The 25466-nt window shown below is 38.0% G+C and overlaps 1 protein-coding gene across 1 annotated transcript in view; it reads right to left on the reverse strand.

Annotated features, from left to right (window-relative positions):
* Nucleotides 1-25466, reverse strand: part of COL19A1 (collagen type XIX alpha 1 chain) — a 199627-nt gene that overhangs the window by 76755 nt on the left and 97406 nt on the right. The window contains exons 15-17 of the mRNA XM_069851444.1: nt 14886-14939; nt 14210-14245; nt 2676-2729 (exon numbers count right to left, since the gene is read on the reverse strand). Of these exons, the coding sequence (XP_069707545.1) occupies nt 2676-2729; nt 14210-14245; nt 14886-14939 (144 nt within the window). The remainder of the gene's footprint in view (nt 1-2675; nt 2730-14209; nt 14246-14885; nt 14940-25466) is intronic.

The raw sequence follows: 25466 nt of genomic DNA on the forward strand, positions 1-25466 counted from the left end.
GTGAAAGAAATGCTACTACCCAGACCTATCCCTGCTAATAGGAATATATTTGTCCTAGTTCCCTCTATAGCGAACACAGGGAGATGGGTGCCTACTGTGGGACAGGGTCCCACATTTGGTATTTCTTAGTAGTTCTAATAATAATAAAAGCCCACTTAAACCACTCTGAAAATGAAAATGCAAGGCTCAGGCCAGCTCAAATAAGGAAGAAATCCACTGGGATGGCTATTTTACTTCCCTATCTCAATTTGTACTGTCACTTACCAAAGTCACCAGCTCTAACATGAGCCTTCAACATATTTCTTCGAGTTTTTTACAATACCAGCATTAATACCACTATTTTTCCTCAGTTTCTTTATCTTGCTTTGATGTGTGTTGAGAGTTCTTGAACTTCCTTAATAATTCCCATCTCAACTCCTTATTAATCTAATCCTAATTTTCAAAAGCTAAACATGTAAAAATGCTGCTTAGGTAAGTGTGAGTTAAAACTTCAAATATAACAAGTACAATGTGAATGAAAAGTTTTAAAAAATTCAGGTTCTCAAACCATGAACAAATTGAACAGATACTTTGAAATACTCTGAAGTAGGTGCTTTTCTGAATATGTTATAATCCTGGTCTGCAAAATGGGCACAATACCACTTTTAGGTCTGAAAAATGTGTTGAAGAAAAATCTCAGTTACACACATGGTTCAATACTATAATTTAATCTTCAAAAGACAGTCCATGATAAAACCAATAACTTCATGTAACGTGAAAGATTTGGAGGATCTGCTGGAAGCAGAACAGAGGAACATGGCATCTATAATTATATAAAAAAGGAATATTTAATAGCTGTTAGCTGTGCACTGTCCTGTTTGTCATTAAACAGAGCAGAGATCTTGTTACAAAGAGTATGCTATTGTGTAATTAAATGTATTGGAAATGCAAATGCACATGGGAGCTGAATTAAGATTGCAGACTATGTTATTAATATTCGGGTCTAGGTGGCCAGCAGAAAGAGTATTGTCAGCATCTCACTGGCAGAAAGATAGAGACAGATGCTGAGGCTCTACACTCTGCTGTTCCCATTGTTTGGCTCAAAACAACTGTGTGCATGGCTGAGATTATAAAACAAAGGGTGTTCTGGTTTTTACAAATACTGGAGTGAGACAGCAATTCAATTTTACGTGCAAATAGGAAATGTCCACGATGAATGTATCAAACTCTTAATTCTCACTGCAAAACGGAAAACAAAAGTTATTTCCAAATTCATTTATCTACCATCATATAGAATACAGTGTGTTAGCTCTGCATCTTTCCCTTAGATAATTAGGAAATTCAGAGAGTGATGACTCTAAAACAGACCCATATTTGTAACTGCTCCTAAAGGAGAATTAATAAAATGTATGTTTCTGCAGATTCAATACTCCACAGAAAAACTCTCTAAAATATGCTAGAACTGGATCTCTATAGTTCTTCAGTATCCTGGATATTTAGTTGCATAACAGTAAGAGATATAACATTTATGAAATCCATAATAGCATGTTAATAGGCTATTAAATTTGTTTTAATAGCATAATCCCCAGGTGACTTTTGATTCCTCCTTACTACACTGACTTTTTCAGAACATGTTTTCAATTCTTACTGTGAAAGTTAAATAACCTCAGCTTTCAAATTTTCACACTCAACTGAAATTTAGTACTATTTTCATAACTTAAAAAACAGTATAAAACACAGCTTAGGGACCTAGGCACCATTATTCATTTTGTTCAAGAGCTGGTCTTCTGTTACTATAACTACTATTACTAGAATTACTGAACTGGTCTTTAATAATTCACTGTGGTTGACTAAGATCAAGGATGAGTGGTACTAAATCCTTCCACTTCGGATAATTTAACTGAGACACTAAACATCAAGATGCCTAAACAAACCAAGAATTATTGACAGCCACAACTTCAAACCATAAACCGGGTACAATTTACTTCATAAAAATATTGAAGTGCTTGAATTTGAATATCTTCCCAAAATTTCAGGAGCAAATTAGATTATAAAATCTCAATATGAAATTATTTCTTGCAATACCACAATCATAAGCGTTTGTCATCTGTTCTATTGAACTACTAAATTCAGTAAGTCAGGGAAAACAAAAACTTGACAGAGAAACCAGTCAGTGAGTTACTTCATTATATTAAGAAGCTGAAAAACCAAAGGTTTACTTCATGTCTCGGACAATCTCTCCTCCCACCCATTACTGTATCTCTCTCTTTTGTATAGGTATCTTAGGCTCTTCTGTAATGGCATCTACAGCTAATACTATTTTCTATTAATATTCCAGATAATGATCCTAAATTAATATTTTTATATATCCTAGTGGTAATAAGGGATGGGCTACCCCCACAATAAAATGAAAACTTATGAGAAATTTTCATATTTTTTAACTTAAAATTACAGCAGAAACATGTTGCACAAATAACAAAACCTACATCTGTGCTGCCAGTCATTAAAACATTCTCGATTGCTGAAATTGTTAAATCTCTTTCAACTGAAGAGAAACCTCAGATGTCAAAGTTCAGATTGTCATCAGCATGCTTCATACTCAGCTGCTACCTTTCCTTTTTTTATTAGTGCTTAGAAAGAATTCACACATCAAAGTGAGTTAGCAAATTCACCAGTTGTTCACTGAGTTTACTCACTCTTTGACCTTCTTTGCCAGGTGGACCTTGGGGACCCTCCAGCCCTGGCAGGCCCTGAAAACACAAACATTAAACAAATATAACATTCAGTTTATTTTCAGCTTCTATTATTCTACAGAAATAAGACTAAGCCAAAGAGCCAAATGTCAAGGCAAAGCATTTATTTCTAATAATAAAAATAGTTTATTCATAATAGCTACTTTCAGGATAATGTCATATTCATGTGAAAGGAAAAAAAAGTATACAATGAATATTAATCACTTTCCTCCCTCTAAAGGCTGAATCATTTGGAAATGAAGAGGTAAGTCAGCACTACTTAAGCACAGTTATATTTAACTCCAGTTTTGTATGAAAAGTGATTTATCTTGTGAAGTTAAGATGACACAAGAAAAAAACCCCAAAGTTTAATTGAATGAATGAGAACTTACTCTACAAGTAAAATTCAAATATAGCCATTGAAACGGGAGGGGAGAGGAAGGGAGGAGAGGGAAAGGAGACTAAATATAGCAGAAGGCCTTATGCTCGCTGTATTGTACGAACCAGCCCAGTGAAGTTTCCTCTGTGTGACTGATTTGGTGTTTCAAAACCCTTCAGAGCCACTTCTCTCTCACCCTCTCCCCTGACCAGGCACAGAACTTTTGGTGTTTTGAATATACCCTCAACTTCCTGAGCCTTCCTCATGAATTCAGTGCAGGGATTTGCCTTTGCAGTCAGAATCACAGATTATTTCTGAGGCTCTGGGGCTTTCATTTTATATCTGATTAGCATATGATATATTCATAAAGCTTTCAAATAATAGTCATCACTTGCTTTATAAGCCACCTTAGAACACAATTTAAAAAAAAAAACTACTTTGAGGAAGCTGTCCAAATTCCATTATAGTAACATTCCATTACAGCAACAAGAAATGAGAAATGAGTTTTGATGTAATCAGCAAAGAGCACTTAACAGTTCTACTTTGCATAATTAAAAAAGTCTTGAATATAATATTGCATATTCTTAGAGTACCAGAAAAATAAAGAACTTATGTTTAGTTTGTTTAAGAGGTTGAAATATTAAAACATTATATTATTAACCATTTAAATTGCTCAGACACAGGTATTGCTTCATGTTGAGTTATATTTTTGGTCAAATTCTGAACTCCTTATTTAGAATCAATTATGTATATTAATTGCCCAAGTAAGAGTAAATGGAGGCCACCCACAAATCATGCTTTTAAAAAGTGTCCAGATTTCCAGAACTTAATTTTAAAAGTTGACTGATGATCTCTAGTCCCATGATAGACTTGAGAAAGTAGGCAAGCCACAGCTGCTAGCTCATATATCTTCCTTTGATATTTTAAGCTGATTAGAATGAAATCTGACCTCAATTTTAAATAAAAGTCATTATTTCAAGAGTTTTTCTATACCTATTGCTTCTTTACTTACAACCACTGAAGCTGGAAGAGTACCTCAGACATTATTTCAGAATAGCATATTTCTCCTTTCACTTCTGTTTGTAATGTAAACCAGGTAAGTTTTAGGATCTTTTACATGACTGATGCACATAATTTTCACCCTTCCCAAATGTTTATGGAACTAGAAGATGCATGACAATGTAGTGCACAGCAAATAAGTCAGTTAAGTTGATTACAGTGCAGTTATGCTGTTTATATCAGCAAAAATCAATAATGCAGTATGTAACTATGAACTCTGTAAACGTTCTCTCCTTCTTCCTCAAGGTAACTTGGACAGACAGACAGTATTCTCTGCAAATTTCCAACTGTCGGCAACATTCTACTTTTGTAAAGAAATCCTGGGAATTCAGGATGAGGTGGAGTTTTGTTAATATTTCACTTCTAGTGACAACTTTAAAACCTGCAGCGTCTGTTTTATGGAGGAAATATTTAGCCTCACATATCTGTACCATAAGTCTCCAAGGGGACAAGAATTACACAAGAATGCAACTGCAAAATAATGATAATTAATAGCCAAATTTTTGTCCTAGACCTACTTTTATTCTTTTTCTTCTCTCTACAATATTATTGTCAAGAAAAAGGAACCAGATAAGGAGGTTTATCTTCGAGGAAAGGGAGGAGAGCAGCTTACAATTGGTAACTAGGCAGGGAGGACTACCCCGTACAAGGAGCCACATCCTGACATTGAAACTGCGGTAAAAGTTCACAATAACTTCAGTGGGATCTTCGGTTTAAAAAGTGATAGGACAATATGGGCCACGTTAACTGACACAGCTGTAAAACTATAGTGACTTGGCAGCAGTAATGACTTAGCAATGCTATCCCTGTTCAGTGTTCACTGAACAAGATCCTGGAAAACCAGCTAAAGAAACATGCAGGAAGAATGAAAAAGAAAACTTCTCAAGGCTAAAATCTCTCTAAATGGACAAATTAAATATCCCCTGTTAAACTCCTACAAATCTTCACAAGGAATATAACAGTTTAGCACAGAAAAGCAATACCTACTTGTAGGAAGGTAGACCCAAGCATCTACTTAGGTCTTATTCCTATTTAAGTCCCGCCGATCCCATTAGGAAAGACACCAAGGGACAGAGCAGAGACTTAATATGTGCATGTGGTCTCACACGATATTCTGTCAACTGCATTGAAAATGTTTCTGCCAGAAGGCAACCTATTTTACCTGTACATTCTCTCCAGGTAAATGACATCCAAAACAATTAAAATGATTCATTAAGTGTCACCCTATAAGCAAGAGGATAGGTATGGAGATGAGCAAAATGAGGCATAGGAACAGCACAAGGCAAAGCGAGATATAAGAACAGCCTATTCCATGGCATCAGTCTGGCAGTAAAATATACTGAATCCTTACATGTGGCCCAACATGCATAGGATTTTCCTGACTCAGCCAGACCACCTTCAGTCGGAGGCTGGAGGGTGGTGCCCTTCTATGCACTTCATGGAGAAATGAACTAAAATAACATATGCAGTCTTCAAGGTTTGTAGCTGTCTCGGACAAGGCAAGTTTCTTGGAGTTATATGCCAAAAGGAGCTTGGGGAACATGAGGCAGAAATGTCTCAAATATTACTATGTAGCTTGGGGAAAAAATAGTGAATGGAGATGGGCTTGGGTGCACCTGAAGCCTACAAAATCTATTACAATGATTGAAGACGCCTATAAAAAGGGGTAAAAATGATGCACAGGCAGATACAAGAGACTTGTACAAAATATTGAAAATTAAGTTAAGAGTGAAAACTTGTGAACTCCTTTAAAAGGGGTAAACTGTAAAAGTAAGTGTTGGCAAGGGAAAACACTCAGGTTCTGAAGCTAGATAAAGAAACAGCAAGCATTCTATAAAGCACATGGTCACAGATGTTTAAACAAAAGACTGTCAAAACTTAGACTAAGCTTTAGTTGAGGGAATACAAACATTGACAGGTTTAAAAATGCTACAGTAGAATATGTGAGCTTTTAAAAGAACTTGCACATCATTGAAAATATCTGTTAGGAAGTTACATTTTAATATTTAACAGTTATTAATTTTTGCAATTATCAGGAGATAAAAACTAATAAGAATTATTAAAATTGAGATGGTAGAAGAAAAATATGTTTGGAAGTGATAGAAATATCAACTACCTAAGCTGTTCTAAGTTTCATAAACTATCCATTTAAAGTGTATTAGCTGCCTAACCAGAAGCCACTTCTTAGAGAAAGGCTAACATCCCGTGATGTGGCCACGTGAGTACAAAACCACAATAAAGTGACATCATGACAAGCAGAGACATGGTGGAGATGTCATTCGTAAACTTAAGAGCTCAGAGTAACTGCCTTAGAACACACTTCAAACAAAAGCAAAACATTTATGGTGAATTTGTGGTGAATCAAAACAAGCAAAGAAAAAAAAAACCAAACCCATCAACAAAAAAAATCCTAGCTGAAGTTGAAGAACGAGGTTGCTTAAGGTTGTTACTTGGATTATTTTCTCTGCAAGCTTATGGCCAATGCCAAAAGCATATTGAACAAATATTAGACAAATGAGTATAATTTTGGTATTCTCAAATTCTGTTTGCTTCAAAACACAGTTGCTTTATGCACTCATAGGTAATATTGCTGAAATACATTCTAAGCATGGCAGCCTTTCTTTCCCAAAAGAAATCAGAAATACAATACAAATGCTAAGAATAAGAAGAGTGCTCTCATTAAAGCACTAAAAACATTCCATTATTGACCATATTATCCCATTATAGAACTTAACAGACTTTTCTTGTGTTCTATACACGAATTATCCTCATTCATTTTTTTCCTCACTATGAATTCCAGCAAACACATGACCTCAATTTTTATGGAATAAAAGCTCCTAGGAGAGGGAGAAAGTGCATGTACTTTAGTGACATGAATCAAGCAAAGACAGAGACAAAGACTAAATTAGGTATGCAGAAACACCTTGCGGTAATGTAAGAATAGGGCATTTTCTTACCATTTGAATATGTAAGCTTTTATAATGATAAAACTTCCTACTTTAAAAATACTCAGCTATTACCTGGCTAAGCAATTTGGAAAATATGTATATAAACAGAAAGGTACAGTGTGACAAACAAAATCAACAATAGATTTTTTAAAATTTTTTTACAAGCAAACTGGTGGGCAATTCCCACTGCAGAGGCTTGACCTCGTTCTTCAATACACAGTTCTAACCAGGATGAAGAAAAGCTGTCACACTGATGAATTACATATACAATGAACCTCCTGTAAAGCCCACGAGTACAGCAGCACAGAACCACACAAATACATAGCCAGGTGAAATATGACCAGGGATTTCCAGATTCCCAATGTAACACAATGTGTGCTCGTGGTAAACTGTGGAAGCCTAATGGACTCAAAGAACATGCCCCAGCCACCCAGATTCGGCTTGTAGGATAGACAGTACTGTTGTGGCTGCCCTCATGCAAGAATTTCCCAGCTAGGCAGGTAAATAGACAGAATGTGTCATGATGCAGTTCAATTAATACTTGTATTCATCTATTTATCTTGAGGTGTTACCAAACAAGCTCTATTGTGCAAGTCATGGTTGTCACTGTGATCCTTCTAACCTATTTTGAGGTATTTTCCACTTTGGACTGTTTGTATCATATCATTGGGAAATCAGTGGCTTTCTCTCATGTAATATAGGGGAATCAAAGGAGCTGAAATATAAATACATTCCCTCAAGTCAAGATGTGAGTACTGTGTTGCTACAAGTATCTTCAAGTCAATTTACTAGCTGTGACTTTCCTGCTTCCTTAACTCAAAAGCTCAAACAGGAGGGTGAGGAAGAGAGAAATCTTAAATTACAACTATGATGGTTTCCTCTTCCCACAAGAGTGTCCTTCACCATCCACATGGAAAACTGCAGAAACACTTCAGAAATGTTAGAAAACTTAGCTTAAGTGGGAAAAATGGCACAGTAAAATCACAGGGGGATGAATAACTTCTTGCTGGGTTACTGTTTTATTCAGGGGAAATTAGACTCATTTATTTTAAATACCTGTATCTTCAGCATTTCCAAACATGACCTCATTCGCATCCTTACTGAAGTAAGTCAAGATAGCAAATTGAAAGATTTGAACTTCACATTTGGCCTGTTATTGGTACAGCAGTAATGATACTGTTTTGCTTGGGAGTTCAGAGTGGAATATGCTACTATTTTGCATTTAAAACTGCTGCCAACCCACTTCTGTGGGAAAAGAGACAACATTTAGCAGAAGTATTTCAGTCTGCCAGAAAACACCATTAGCTACATTTTTATGACAATTTATTACTGAAGCAAACAGAAAATATGTTCCTCATTGATCTCATTATGCTTTGGGTTTGGTCATTTCTGTAGCTCCCTCTGTTAACTTCGCTTGAAATCTACTTAGCCTTAGAGTCAATAATTTCAAAGGGAAAATAGAGGAGTAATTTCACAGAAGTTCACATTTTATGAACCTAGGTCTTTGAATAGACATAAGTCTATTTTCAAAGTATAAAAAAATATCATTTAAAATCCTGAGGAGTAATTTGAAATCATTCTTTACATTGATGTCCACTGCATATGGTACTGTTCTCAAATCATTCTTTTAACGAAGGACATATAAATCACATTCATGCTGATTTAGAAGACTGTGAATTTTTTAAACACAAATTTCCTGTAAGGCTAAGCCATTAATCTTCACTTGTGCCTTCAGTATCAATAGTACCACATAAGGAAGATAAAAAAAAGACTGACACTGCTAAACCATCTTCTATTTCACCAAAAGTGTAATCTTAATAGGATCCGCTTCTATACTTAAAAAGCATTTTTAAAGAAGAGAATATTTGTAAGTTATACTATGAGAGTTAAAGATGACCATTATTGGATGCAAACCAACTGAATAGTTCAGTATTTTCATTAAATTAATACACCTCCACTAAAAATATAGATAAAACACAGATTTTTATAGAGGGATGTATATGAAGAGATTTAGAATGAAAATATAATTTTTGGTCTATACTTTAAGTTAACTAGAATTACTCTCCTTTAGTTTACACCATTACATGAAAAGAAAGAGGGTATAATATCAGCTGACATGCTTACTAATGGAGGGGTAAGTGGACTCTTAAGAAAAGCAAGTTATCCAGATCTCTTATTTTTCAGTGTGAGACAGGAAAGGAATTGCATGGAGAAGACAAGATAAGCAAAAAATAGCACTTGATTTTTCAGGAAGAATTATTGAAATACTGCTGCCCACTATAACAGCAAGAACGCCAGGATACTAAACACCTCCTCTTCAGAGTTCTGTATAAATGCCAAATACACTCTAACTGAAGTACTGCACCAAATGAATTTGTCAAATTCCTAGGCAACATTGCCAAAAGTGAATTTTAGATTTATCCGAATAACGGCTGAAGCTCTGAGGGGAAAGCCTCATGGTCTGTCGCTGATGTTTGTTTAGGGAAGGGAGAGCCAAAAGTGACGGCAGAGCTTGCCCGGGCCTGAATCGGCAGCTTCCTCCCACCGCTGCCTCCACATCACACTTGTGTGCCAGCTTCCTTCGGCTCAATTTAACCAGACCTAGGAGCCAACATTCCAACTATCTGTTTAGTAAGCAAGTCTTGGCGACTTCTGTCTGTGACCGACTTAAGCCTCAGCTTCTGCGTAAACACTCAGTGCCATCTGGATTACTATTTTATAACTCCTGAAAGGGATAGGTTCTCAGGAACGTACGGACGGACGCTTGTTTTCCTCAGGAACTAAAAGCAGCATATCGAGTGTCAAGACGAATAGTTATCATATATTTTACAAGAGATGGCTGTGCTACCTTCCTCACCTGTCACTCTTCTGACATGGCACGCACACGTTTAAGCTGGGGACACCAGAGCACGTGAGCTGCAGAGCCAGCTGTGCCCCTGTGGAAAACAGTCACCGGCTTCTGCACAAAATTCCACATTTTGACAAAACCATACAGCACAGCGGCATAATCCCTCCTGTTTATTCATAGAATCATAGAATCATAGAATAACCAGGTTGGAAGAGACCCACCAGATCATCGAATCCAATCATTCCTATCAAACACTAACCCATGCCCCTTAGCACCTTGTCCACCCGAAGGGTATTCCATGAAGGGTTCTTGGTTACAATACAGTACAATTTATCAGTGACCTTAAACTCTTAAAGACTAAACGTATCTTTGCATGAAGTGGGCATTATTAGGGAGAAAAATTCAAAATATATTCCCAGCACGCATTACAAGGCACTAGAAAAGTACTAAAGAACAGAGACATCTAGCGCTTACAGAGCAACTCAGAAAGTTAACATCGCAGAGAAATTAAAGACAACACAAGGAAAGGATAAGAATCAATCATGACTTTGGACTCCTCCCATAAACTACCAGCATAACTGAAGAGACAAAATAAATACATACATCTGTGTAGTGTTGGCTGACTCCATGGAAACATATAAGAACTTTAATCCTTCCTAAAGTGCTAAGATATGCACAAATATGTCAACGTTAGTGATGAAAGCCACTAAAAGGTATTTGTATGAATAATGCAAGAAACAAATAAATATACTTAAACTACTGAAATTATTAATGCCAATAGGATTCTATGTAGAGCCTAATTTTTTTTCTTTTGTTTTTAACTTAGCTTATTTTTCACTACAATACTGTTCCTTTCTTCTTCCCTCTAATTTGTAATGCAAGTATGATGAAATTGTATTAAAAAGACATTCTGCACTTGCCTTAAAGAAACGTACAGAAACACATGGCCTGCAATTCTAATATTAACTCTTTTAGCTGTAGGAACACAGTCAGGCAAACAATTAATTTCTTTCTGAATTCTCTGCTATAGCTGCAAGTAAAAAGTTTTGTTAAGTGGATATGCCTTAGGATTTTGGTAGAGATTTTCTGTTAATGGACAAAAAGGAGTAATGGGAGCTGTTTTTCTTCAGAGCAATACAATTTCTGATCTATGAAATTTCCATTTCAAACTGATAAAATAATTTTTGCATCTTAAAAAGCAGTGACATTATTTCCTCTTTTGCAGTTTGGAATATGCTTATTCACCTGATAGTTTGTTATAGCTCTTCAGTATTTATTAATTCTGCTACACATGCTGCCTCCAAGTACCCCACATTCCTCTGAGAATATGATGCATATGTGTGTCAGTTGAACACTTAAAAAAATACAGCTTTTTCCTCCAAGAACAAATAACTTCATTCTTTTCTGCATTTTTTTCATGTTGGAGGGCAGAGCATGCTTACTGTGCTTCTGAGCAGCAGGGTATTTACCACATCTCAAAGGGTTTCCTTTAACACTTTCACAGGTACCAGTAGCAGAGACAAATAAAAAAATGAGTGTTCATACTATTTGCTGTTACATGTTTCTGTAGATTATCTACAGACAACTCTCCATGGACTCTACCAACCAGCTGCTTAGGAATGACTACAGTGAACCAGTCTCTGCCTCTTGCAACCTTCATGAACTGAACATTTTAAAACCCTATTTTAACAATGTTCATAAGTGAAAGACTGATGTCACATTTTGGCTCAAACAGCATGAACGGTCCTGACATAGTAAGTCCTCAATCAGTGACATGTGAACCTTGATATTATCTGACCTACTACTTATTCACAGCAAGATACGACGTATTCCTATCATGATTATATATCATGAGAGTCATGGCCACACAAAAGTCACACAAATAAAACAACTCTGAAGGCTGGATGTTCACCACCATAAATGTAATTAATCTTCTTTTAGTCCCTGCCAACAGAAATATATGACTGTTTACAGTGGCAGAGAGAGAAAGACTTCCTGCTGGGCCATATATTCCTGCAGTGCTGTAATCTGTCTTCAAGCTGCTAAACCAATTCACACTCGCTCTTGTTTCTACACAAAAAAAATATCAGTACATGGGTTAGTAACATCCCTCTGAAGACTGCTGCTTACTTCCCTAAAACTTAAAAGTTTCCTTTCAAAAAGTGTGAAGATGACCACCAGTGCATGTACCAATACAGAGATACTTGGCTATGCCTGAATGAAAGGAATTGAAACATTTGCAAAGCATTTTATAACTAAACAACTGTCATTCTTTGACAGTTGGTTTTATCAAAGTGAATCACTCTAGGTACAGGAGTTATGTTCAGCCAATTCAAAAGCAGATTCTGATTTTCAATATCTTACTACTACCCTCTGAGTATAACTCTTAGGAAAGACAAGAATATGCAAGTGAAGACAATGAATGCTCAAAAGGGCATGGTCCTACTGTACACAGAAAACAGGCATCTTGAATTCTTTTTCCTGTGTCTTATATTCAGAAGTATCCTATTTCTATTTCAGTGATCTCTTCAAGGCCTGTAAGAAACTATCCATATTTACCTCTAGCAAGACATGAACTGTAGCAAACAGGTTCTGATATCATGTCTGACCTCACAAATTTTTGCAGGTGAATTACAGGAAAGGGAATAAAAGTGATCAAATTTGCAAATTCCCAAGTCTCATACACAGAATTTTTCTATAAGGAAAGAAAGGAAGGAAGATAGGTATCTGCTTTTTTCCCTTTGAGAACTGTATAAACTGTAAAACCTCCTATATTATTGAAACACTGCTCTTCCTAAGAATCCAGTAAGTCATTTTCCATTGTTAAAACATTACATTTCATTTTGCTTTCCAGTTTGCATTTGTTATGCATGTCATGTCATTACATAAAATAAAGAGATTATATAGATGCCAAGACCACGATATGTAACTCTGCAATTGCTTCAAAGGACAAACTCTAAAAAACTTTCTATTCTGTGTGAAAAGAATTTATCAACCTCATCTTCAGGATATAAAATTCTTCATATTATAGCATATGTTATTCATAAATATTTATTAGACATGTCCAACCACTGACATGTAAATGGAATTTAATTTAGCCTATACTGAAATTATTTTAATTACTTTCATTAAAGGCAGCAGCATTATTGTGTAGTGTGAGGAACCAGGATCATATGATGTGTTTCATAAACGACAACGGTCTATGTTTTGCAGTACCAATAAAAGGAACAAACACAGACATGGAAGTGTGTGTGATCAACAGTGAACACCAAGCTGAATCTGGTCTGGCATCCTGACCTAGTGAGATGTCCCTGCCCACGGCAGGCGGGTTGGAACTAGAAGATCTTTAAGGTCCCTTCCAACCCAAACTTTTCTATGATTCCATGAACTGGCTGTCAAAGTGCAATAACAGGGGAATATATGTGTGTGTGTGTGTGTTTGTGTGTGTGCATGCACAGGTGTACATGTCTATTTTCACGTGGGCGTCTGTGAGTGAGCAGTTCTGCATCTGCAGTGGGGGGGATGCACATTGTTTATGCGTGTATATTCCCCCCAGTACCAGACCATCATCATGATCAGCCAGCAGTGGTACAGACTGCTGGAGTTGTTTGTATGAGTGAGATTGCTGAGCGTGTCCATCAGTGCTGACCTGTCTATAACTGTGGCATGTGTGGTTGTGTGCCTACTGGGAAGGTCCGCTCAGCCCTGCTACCAGCTGGACCTGAGGGCAAGGAGCTGTGGCAGCCTCACACCTATCTGGCTGCTGGACATGTGCCCACATCCTTAACTTTCTGAAAACAGGATCCTGTATATCCAATTTGAATTTAGGCATGCTATATATATATAAAATCCTTGGGTATATGGCATCACACTCATAACTAAGTACTTATAAAATAACCAGGCAATAGAACATTTACAATATCTTAAAAAGCATTAATTAGTTTTGCAAGCTTTTACTAAAAAATATTTTTCACTAAAAATAACAACGGAATTCTTTCTCTTTAACCAGTCTAATATTGTTTATACACAGTAAAAAAAGAATGTTGGTAGGAAACAAGGTGTTTTAAATATGCTTATTTTCTTTATATTTATGAAATTCCCTTTTCCCTGCTTCGCAATTCATACAGAAAATGTAAAGGCATTTTAAAGGGAGGGAGATAGTTCTTAAATTAGATAATAAAAGTATTTACATGGCAAATAAGCTAAAACTTGCAACATCTCTTAGTAATTTCATTTCATCTGTTTTTGTTTCACATGTACTTACACTCAAGGCAGCTGGTCCTGGAGGTCCTGCATCTCCCTAGTTAAAACAGAAGAGTAAACAAATCGGGAGTCTCTTTAGTTTTATGGTTTTAACCCCTAGCTATTTTAGAGGATATGCACCACTGCAGAAGTAAATTGAGTATAGTCATCAAATATGTCCTGATTATGAAAATGTATGAGTAAAGCAATATTCCTGTTCAGTAATAGCGTAGGTGTATACAGTTCACCACAGGTTAAATGGAAAAATATGGCAGGCCTCTGCATAAATGAACTGCAGCTTAAAAAAAGGCAATCCTTCAAAACACATTTGCATGTTAAATTACAAGCTGCAGCTTACATGCACAAGGTGGCCACTAAAAGTCAGTGTGACAGCTCACATATGTAAAGACATCCGACTGTAAAATGTTCACAGAATTAGGTCACCGAGGTACAAATCATGCTGTGAGACCTTCAGGTTCAGACCATGCAGCAACTCAGAATTCCTTTCAAAATTCCTTGTTATAAAGAGCACTTGTCTTTCATATTTACAGTTATTCTGTGCACATATTCTTGAATGCTTAAGCTACACAAATGGCAGCAGTGGGTGTTCATCACACATAGTTAAAGCAATGTGCTCAATACTGAAGAAACATCATGCACACTCATATATACATACAAATTTACACATCGAAAAGTACCTTTTCTCCTTTAGGACCAGCAACACCAGGACTACCAGGGTCACCTTTTAGTCCCTGGGCAAAGAAGAAAAATGCAATTTGTGGTCATCTGTGGAAAACATTGGACAAAATCCTGTAGTGCTGTGTATTAGTACATGCTAATCAACTAAGCCTTAAAATACTATCCCATTATCAGTACTACAATGTCATAATTCTTTATTTTCATTATTTTTTTGAACAGAAAAACATCTATTGAAGACCGCATGTGTCTTCAACATATAATTAAGCATACAAAGCCGAATTATCTACTTGATTGTGCCCCATTATGGCAAGTAGTGTGTAGAAACACAAAGTTCTTTTGCAGTCCCAGCAGGTCTGTTTCTTGTGTGACTGACAAAGAAAACATAAAATACTAGGGGAAGTACTAGTACATTCACTTAACCTCTGTTATAATTGGTTGGTGGACAGAGAGCTGTGGATTCTATGTTTCAGGCATAATGCTGAGCGGGTAAGGTGCAGCAAGGTACAGCTCAAAGCTGTTGCACAGCCTCTAACACTCCAACCTTCATCACTGTTTGAAAAGGCAATTAGAAGAAAAATTAAGTCCTTCATACCTCCCTCCTTATTCTACCCTCAGCTGGATGAGCAGGTAATACAGCCTAGTCTTACACATTATATATGCAGCTATTTTACAACTGCAGAATCATAAAATGGTTTGGGTTTGAAGAGTTTTAAAGACTGTAGCCCACTCCCCTTCCATAGAGTCTATAGCAACCAGTACATAATCCTTGTCATCTTCTCCTTGCTGCAAAACACATGGAAACGTGAGTAATTTTGAAATATGCCCAGCAAATTCAAGCCACTTTGCAGTTACAAGAATTAATTCTGACACTGGACCAGCATACCAGGAACTCCTTTTTGTTCAAGCCAAAGAGATTTGTTTTGTGCATTCTCTCTGATCATTGCTCTAGAGGCATGTGCCAGGAGACCATGCACATTGTAAATAAGAGACAGCTCTACAGGTTTGAAGACTTTATTTAGAAACCAAATGGCAACAGTGTAGGCAATACAGGACCAAATCATAATGAGATGCTCTACAAGCAGGCCACCATCTTCATTACTGTGGATGTTAAATAGGTCGAGGACAGAAAAGATTAATCTACATCTGAATTAGGGTTTACTAACTTAAGTTCTTCCCAGCCCCCTTTTTGCCCTTGTAAACTCTGTTCTTCAGTTTGCAATAATTGGAAAGACAGAGACAACTGGCACAAAAATGATAAGCAACATCTGTGCCTTGGTGGGTACAGAAACATTAAATCAGTGAATGTTCTAAATACTGCATATTTGTGCAACTTCACTTCCTGCTAAAATTACATTAATTCACCATCTGGAAGGAACATCATTGAGAACTATATGAGCATTTAAGTACCCACTTTGGACTAAATTTGTGGTTGTTGTAAATACCCCTGATTTAGCTTTGATTTGTCCTTTATTAAGCTTGCCAAATATGTAATAGTTAAATCAGAAGTAGTTTTGCTGTTTGAACTTCAAAAATGTAATAGGCAGATGGAATAAAAGAAAAACAAGCCAAAAAAATGCTTTCTTTTTACAATCTGCATATTTATGACATAGTTTTAATATTGCCTCCATTTACTACATTTTACTTTTCACATCTTTCTGGAAGACTACATAAAATACAACTGCTCCATAACCTAAAAAAGGCATTTTAGGGATTTTTCAGGTATGTTAACTATATGGACCTAGTTCAGAATCAATATTAGCGAATGAGCTGTGGAACAATAGGTTGGAGTTTAAAATCAGCTCTTAGGCTGTATACTTACCTAAGAGAAATGACAAACTAAAAAAAACCCTGCAGCTCACAGCCAGCAATACATATTATCTATTTCTGTGTGTGTGTCTCTACTGAACAGAAAAGAACCACTGCAGGTGAAAGATATTGAACCTAGGCCATGTCAAACTAATTTTTTCCTAATTGGTGTGTTTGAAGCTTTTAGTAGCGTTCCTGCAGTGCACCTCTATGAGGTATGCAGTTTGGAAGCTACTGCAAAGATGATGACCACAGAGGTCAACCCTACATAAAAAGGACAAAGGGAAACTACATATTTGACAACAAGCCTTGAAGCGTTTGAAGCAGGATTTCTGACTTGAATTAAGCTTTCCTTTGTGGTTTATAACCCCAAGGAAGAAAAGTACTACCAGAAAAAAAGAAAAAGCTTAAATGGTTATCACATTAGAAGTATTTCTTATTCTTCTACACATTATATACCTTTTAAAAATACTATCTTAATAAGTTTGAGACACAGTGAATGCTTGGAAAAACACACATGGAACTTGACTATACCCGTTCTTCCCTACAGCCACCCTTTTTCAAGTTGCTGAGAGGTTTAGCTGCTACTGACGGTTTCTGAAATTACCTAAGAAACAGGGATTCCTGTGCTAAGTCAAATCTGTAGCCCCCTGTAGCACTGCAGAGTACAGTTTCCTGTCTTGGGCAGAGACCAGAACAGTACGGTTCAGTCAAAGGGATGTGGTTATCTAAACAGAATTAATTTGGATGTTTTTTTATCAAGTTGGAAATTAGAAAAGCTCGTTTTCTGCAATATTTTAGGAGAACAAGGTCAAGCAACAAACTGATTTCTTTTGATGTAAGGAGTCTGTTATCAGATTTGTGAGAAATTGAATAACTGAACAAAAATTCCTGCAGCTCTTATAACAGAAAGTAAACGAATTAGTGAATTCTATCCCGATCTAATTCTAGCTTTTTGGGACCAATATAATAATACACGTTTGGGAGTTCATGAAGAGTTTTCAGCTGCTACTTGTCCTCCTCTGTAAGGACTACAGCTTGGTCTTTTTAGAAATCAGAAGAAACTTATATTACAGTTCCTCTATGGATGCCAAAATATAAAGCATTAGGATACGCAAGCAAAACGCCAACTCAAGGCTAACAAGATAACAACACGAGAAAGTAGAAATACTATATATATATATATATATAACAAGAGAGGTATTACTGTAACACAATTGCTGACCAAGGGAGAAATTACTGGAACAAGTATATTGCAAATACCAATAAGAGTGAAAAGCCTGCAAAATTGTGGCCAAAGGGGGAAAGATTAAACCAGAGGCAGGCTTTTTGCTTGGAAAAGGATGATGATGGCATCTCTTCTGGTGGAAGGAATTTAAAAGGGATGTTTCCATACATATTGACATTATCTTTGACAAATATTTAATCAGATTTTTCTCTGATTTTAGTTTACTGGAGTCTTAGTCTGCCTACAAAACTAACTGGATAAGGGGAAGAAATCAATTAAAAAACCAGTTACAGTGCTTTAACTCTAAAAAGGGCCTTGGTTTCACAAATAATTAAAGGATTAGATTTTTTAATGGTGTCTGACACTACTGGTATAAAAGGTGACAGTTTTTCTCTTTAAATTTTCCTTTTAAACCAGCAACAATCTCATTCAATGCTTGCTGTGCTCTGCAGTTCCACAGTGAAGAAAAGGTAAGTTTACTTGGTGATGTGATACATATGCTCCTTACCAAGTCTGAGAACATTTTATTCATTTAAAAGAAGACCCCGGTATAACCAGAAGTAGAAAACTAAACACTGCCTATGGTTTCAGTCGTTTGGGTAAGATCAGAACAGTTAAAGATTTTGCAAGAAAAGGGAACTGAACAATATTTTCCCCTAAGCCAATTCTTTTCGGTCAACATCATGGTACTCAAACTGTTACTATCATTACTAGCAAATCAGATAGAAGATAAAGGGGGATTCATAGCTTGCCACTTGTGCTGGGAAATCATAACCCTTATGCCTGTAGTGTCTGAGGAACTACCTTGACAAAGAAGTCCAGCCCATTGTGGTATCATCTAACCTGCCCACTCAAAGTTGAGCAAGTACATACCTTCTGTGAATACTCCCATATAACCTATAGGGGTTGTATTAAAAGGGAAGCGTGTTTGTGCTTGCACAGGATGGGGGAAAGCATCCTATAATTTAAAGGACTCTGCCTTTGTACATTAGATCTTCTTGCAGACTCATTTATTGCTTTTAACCTTGTGATGTTCAGCTGGGTTTAAAAGTCACACAAAGGATTTGTAAGGGTTTAATGAGCAGACAGCTCTCTGACTGAGACTGACTAGCTGGCAATCCCAGTGATAAAAGCTCTGCAGCCCAATCAAGGGGATTAGAATGACAGGCCTGGGAGGTTTAAGGAAGACTTTCAGCAGCAAACTGACAATGAGCTGATCTGGAAGCAAATGCAGAAACCTCAAGAAAGCTAGAGTAAGGAGAGGAAGCTTACTGGGAAGCTCTTGCAGAGAGCTGCCAGGGTTTCTAACGCTTACGCTGCCTGACAGCAGGCAACTGGACTGAAGGGTTTCCATATGGACTGGAGACATAGGAACAAAGGGCATCAAGAGCCAGGATCCTGTTTAACATCTTCTTGAAGACAAACTACTAAGACAAAGAGACAGACATCAGCTGCAACACAAATCTCACCAGTATTGTTAAAAGACAGGGCCCATGAACTTTTCTCAGCTGCCATCAGTTACTTACTTATCCTCAGCTGGAAAATATCCTAATCGTGCATTAACCTCTCACCTTGACACAAAGTGTTTAACATAAATTTGACATAAATTTGGTCTAAGAAGTCTGAAAAAGAGAATCAAAATAACTGAACTTTGCATCAAATGATAAGAAAACTCTTTCTAGAGCTCAGGAACATTAAGAAAACTATTGTGTTAAGTGTTCTTTCCAAGTAGAACATATTTTTTGTGCCCTAATACTTTACTTGATGAATTCCAGCTTAACATGCTTTAGCAGGTTCACTGAGGCCTGAGAAAACTTTATCATACTCCATAAATCTGCTGAGAGAGAGACAGCCAGTGCTCATGCATCATCACAGAAACAGATGAAACAGGTAAAATGTAACAGTTGACAATAGGTGTAATTCCCAACAAAAAAAAAAATAGAAAGATCTGCAAGCTGTATATGTTGGGATAGCATTTCCAACCTCCAAAACACATATTATTTTCCAATTTATGTTTCACATTCTTTTAAATATTGTCATTGCTCTTTTCTCATTAATGTCATTCAAAAACCTCACATTGCTACACTAACAGAATTTTCTGGATTCTAAGCAACTTCTACTGTCTCTTGATACTTTTCTTAACAAAATCTTCAAACTCTAGATACAATTAATTATCATTACTAACTTCATACTTCCAAGCAACAAGAGTCTTCCTTTCCTATACAAATATTTCCTTATAATGCTAAAACTGAGAGTTCAAGATTAGAGAGTCAAGCCATGAGGGTATGAAGGTAAATGAATGTTGCTATCATATCAAGACACTGTATCCCTTCAAAAATATTCAGAGTTCTGTTTGCCTTTTCCCACAAGCATAAAAATAACAAGGTCCGATACGTTTTCCATCTTATCACTTAAAACCCGGGATTTTTTTTCACTGCTCATTGTACTTCAGTCATCCATCCTTTGACATCAGGTATGTAAAGGACAGTAATATCTATATGTTTATCTGTGTATACCAGATTGTAATTTCACACTTCTACACCTTTTTTTTTTCTTTTCATACAATTTTCAAGAAAGGTTTTATTCTTCTCCTCCTATGCATGACACTGGCTGATAGATAAGAAACAGATTTCTGTTTTCACTTACTTTTGCTGAAGGATTTACTTTATGTCTGCAAAACATTAATTGGCAGTATCTCATGGTATTCCTACCTGCATCACTGATCAATAAAATGACATGACTTCAAAGAGAACCTAAAAGTTTCAATGATAAAGATTTTCTTTCCATTTCAGTTCAACTCACAGGCACATGAATATAACATAGATCTTACTCCACAGATAGTTTTAGGGATATTTTATGGCAAGTTTGTCTCGTGATATACAAGTGTGATGGAGAAGAAATTGTATTTATCAGAATTTCTTTCAGACAGTGTGCCTATTAAGGTCCACTCCTTAGTGATACAAATGATAGACAGAGAAGGCCTTGTAGGGGATGTGGCGGTAGGTGGACGCCTAGGACTAAGCGACCATGAGATTATAAAATTTTCTGTTCTAGGTGAAGTGAAGAGGGTGGTTAGCAAGACGGTAACATTAAATTTCCAGAGGGCAGACTTTGATCTCTTCAGCAGGCTGGTTGGTGAAGTCTCATGGGAGACAGTACTCAAGGGCAAGGGAGCCCAGGAGGGCTGGGAGCTCTTCAAAGGGGTGGTCCTAGCAGCTCAGGAGAAAGCCATCCCCGTGGTCCGGAAAAAAAGCCGGCAGGGGAGAAAGCCAGCTTGGTTGAATAGAGAGATCTTGAGGGATATCAAGAAGAAAAGAAATGTTTATGGCCTCTGGAAGAAGGGACAGGCCTCTTGGGTGGACTACAGGAGGGAAGTGAGATTGTGTAGGGAAAAAATCAGAAGGGCTAAGGCTCAGCTAGAAATTGGATTGGCCAAGTCAGTGAAAGATAACAAAAAATCTTTCTACAAATATATAAATAATAAAAGGCGGACTAGGGAGACCATACAGTCCCTATTGGACACAGAAGGGACAACAGTAACAGGGGATGAGGAAAAGGCTGAGGTACTTAATGCCTTCTTTGCCTCAGTCTTTAGTCGTAAGGAGGGTCGTTCCGCCTGTGTACAAACCCAGGAGCTAGAGGAGCATAATGAGGCTCCCATGATCCAAGAGGAGGTGGTCAGAGCCTTGCTAGCCCGACTGGACAGTCACAAGTCTATGGGGCCGGACGGGATTCACCCTAGGGTACTGAAGGAGCTGGCGGATGTGCTGGCCAAACCCCTTTCCATCATCTTCCAACAGTCCTGGAAGACTGGGGAAGTCCCACTGGACTGGAGGCTGGCTGATGTTGTGCCCATCTACAAAAAGGGCCGCAGGGAGGATCCAGGGAACTACAGGCCTGTCAGTCTGACCTCAGTGCCAGGGAAAGTCATGGAACAGGTGATCTTGAGTGCTATCATGAAGCACATGCAAGAGAACCGGGTGATCAGGCCCAGTCAACATGGGTTCACAAAAGGCAGGTCTTGCCAGACTAACCTGATCGCCTTCTATGACAAAGTGACCCGGCTACTGGATGAGGGAAAGGCTGTGGATGTATCTTCCTGGACTTCAGCAAAGCCTTTGACACAGTTTCTCACAGCGTTCTGCTTCGGAAACTGTCAGCCTCTGGGCTGGACAGGCGCACACTCTCCTGGGTGGAAAACTGGTTGGATGGCCGGGCCCAGAGAGTGGTGGGAAATGGTGTGAAATCCAGCTGGAGGCCAGTGACAAGTGGGGTTCCCCAGGGCTCAGTGCTGGGTCCAGCCCTGTTCAATGTCTTCATCAATGACCTGGATGAAGGCATCGAATGCACCCTTAGCAAGTTTGCGGACGACACTAAGCTGGGTGGAAGTGTCGATCTGCTGGAGGGTCGGGAGGCTCTGCAAAGGGATCTGAACAGGCTGGACCGCTGGGCAGAGTCCAATGGCATGAGGTTTAACAAGGACAAATGCCGGGTCCTTCACTTGGGGCACAACAACCCTATGCAGTGCTACAGACTGGGAGAAGTCTGTCTAGAAAGCTGCCTGGAGGAGAGGGACCTGGGGGTGTTGGTTGACAGCCGACTGAATATGAGCCAGCAATGTGCCCAGGTGGCCAAGAAGGCCAATGGCATCTTGGCTTGGATCAGAAACGGCGTGACCAGCAGGTCCAGGGAGGTTATCCTCCCTCTGTACTCGGCACTGGTGAGACCGCTCCTCGAATCCTGTGTTCAGTTCTGGGCCCCTCACCACAAGAAGGATGTTGAGGCTCTGGAGAGAGTACAGAGAAGAGCAACAAATCTGGTGAAAGGGCTGGAGAACAGGCCTTATGAGGAGCGGCTGAGAGAGCTGGGGTTGTTTAGCCTGGAGAAGAGGAGGCTGAGGGGTGACCTCATTGCTCTCTACAACTACCTGAAAGGACGTTGTAGAGAGGAGGGTGCTGGCCTCTTCTTCCAAGTGACAGGGGACAGGACAAGAGGGAATGGCCTCAAGCTCCGACAGGGGAGGTTTAGGCTAGACGTTAGGAAAAAATTCTTTACAGAAAGGGTCATTGGGCACTGGAACAGGCTGCCCAGGGAGGTGGTTGAGTCACCTTCCCTGGAGGTGTTTAAGGCACGGGTGGACGAGGTGCTGAGGGATATGGTTTAGTGTTTGGTAGGAACGGTTGGACTCGGTGATCCGGTGGGTCTCTTCCAACCTGGTTATTCTGTGATTCTGTGATTCTGTGATAGCATTATTAATGTCAAGGGGATAAAAAAGTCTCCAGGGATAAAACAGAGATACTACTCAAACTGGCTGCTCATATTATACAGGCAAATACCTGCTTACAGATATAATGTGAACACATACCACAGAGGGACTACATTAGTAATATATTAAGTTATTTATAACTACTCCTTAAGAAGCTAAAACCAATGGCAACTGCATTACTAGTATTTATAGTAAGCAGTCACACTGTCAGATGGATCTTGAATAATCTCCCAGACTGGGCCACAGCATTGTAGATCTTGGCTCAGACTCCTGGTGTGATATGAACTGAGAGATGTGCAGAGCAGTTAAATATATTCACAGTTCCTGCATCCAAACCAGGTTCTCAGTGAGATTAAGTGACCCACTTAGCACAAGAGTGAGGGATGAGGGAATTAAACTTTCTAGGTATCTCTTAATCATTACAGAAAGCCCACTTTCCAAATCAAGCCTGGCTTCCCCCATCATGCTACTTGGTTCTAGCAAGGCAAGAAAACACAAATAGTAACAGCAAAGAAAACTGCTCTCTGACACCTACTTTCTTGATTTGAACTAAAATAAATTCAAATATGTTTCTACCACTTGTGCAAGACACAATGTTCAGTCACCATTTTCAAGTTCCTCATTTGCAAGTAAGGAAACCCTCAGTCCTCCAGGCAGAGAGAACAGCTGCCAGCAGCCGGTACCACTAGCTTTAAGTATTTCCAGGTTTTCTTTCTACAGTACTGCAGATTACAACATTGTAAGCAGATTAACTTGATTATTTCAGAAATTTCAGATGGTCTATTGCTGCATGTGGAATGAGTTTGAGAGACACTGATAGCAACCAAGAGTTAATGATACACATCCCTTTAAATTTAAACTTAATGACTGGCATCTTTGTGGATAACTGAATCCAAAGCACTTTATAGAAGTGTTATTAAAAAGGAATTATATGTGGATTCAAACAATTAATGTTATATTGCCTTGTGCAATTTTACTTCCAAAATATTTACTTCCCATGATTATTGTGTACCGTTTCTTGACACATTGCAACAGCTCAGTAAATATTTCAAAATATAAAGGTTCGATATTTTACACTTCCACAGTCCTGCAATGTAAAGCACGTTCTAGAGTTCATCAGATACTTGGTATACCTTACTCTTCCTAAAAGGTTTATGGAACAAGATCCCATGTAGCAAAGGAGATCGTGTAAGGCCAACACAGAAATGTCCCCAGAGCTATGGAAAGAAACACAGATGTGTTTTTTCCATGCTGTCAGCATATATGCATGCATGACAGAAGTATACAGTTCACCTTTACGGACAGGCAGGCTACAACAGAATATCTCCTTGAATACCTAAACGTATCCTCAGCTCAGTACATAGTATACGTTTTCACATGGAGGACATCCACTATTAGTCAAAAATAGCCTGATTTATCTGGCATTGAATCAATATAACCTAAAATAGGAAAAATATTTTTATGGTTACAGTGTGTGTAGAAAGCCAGATGACATAAAAAATGCCATAATTACAGTCTGTTTTACTGCATTTTCAGTAGACCAGCTAGACTATCATAGCTTTTGGGTTTTGTGCCAAATGTTGACCCCGTTAGTCTTTTGGTAAAGTATTTTAAAAAGCTTTGCTGAATTTTTTCAAAATCCTGTATCTGAGTTCCAGTCATTCTGATGCTAGTCATTCTGTACAGACTTTGGACAGTTGGGTTCAGATCCCTCTGCGAGATGCTCTCTCTCTTCAACTGTAATGCTTTGCAACTGGAGAGCCAATACTATCCTGCATTACAAACTAAACCCAGACTGATCCCCAGCTAGGTCAGGAAAGAGAGAGAAGCGGGGGCGAAGGTTAAAGAAAACTGCTGGCTTGATTTTATTTATTTATTTTTTGAATCTTGCTGTTCAAATCATGCTGGTTGGCTTTCTTAGCACTGCATTGAAAAAAAAATACCTAATTTTCAGCCCTCTCATCTTCATTTAATATATGCAAAAATAAACTTAAATTTAAAAATGAACCAGCCAAAGTATGCTTTATTACTAGATGTGTCTTTATCATTATCTCGAGTTCAACCTTGACTGTGAACTCAATGATCAAGATTATGCAGTATTTTCTGATACAGATATGGACCAGACCACTTAGCTAATAGGCAGTGAAATCCAGCAAAGAAAAAAAGTGAAATTTTAACTTAAATTCTCTATAATATGAGCCACATAGCACAGTGACTGACCCATGGCTCAGATGGAATGCCTAACAGCCTGTGTATTTTCTTTTTCAGAAACCAAGATGC

The sequence above is a fragment of the Phaenicophaeus curvirostris genome, chromosome 2 (assembly GCF_032191515.1).
Source record: "Phaenicophaeus curvirostris isolate KB17595 chromosome 2, BPBGC_Pcur_1.0, whole genome shotgun sequence".
Lineage (NCBI taxonomy): Eukaryota > Metazoa > Chordata > Aves > Cuculiformes > Cuculidae > Phaenicophaeus > Phaenicophaeus curvirostris.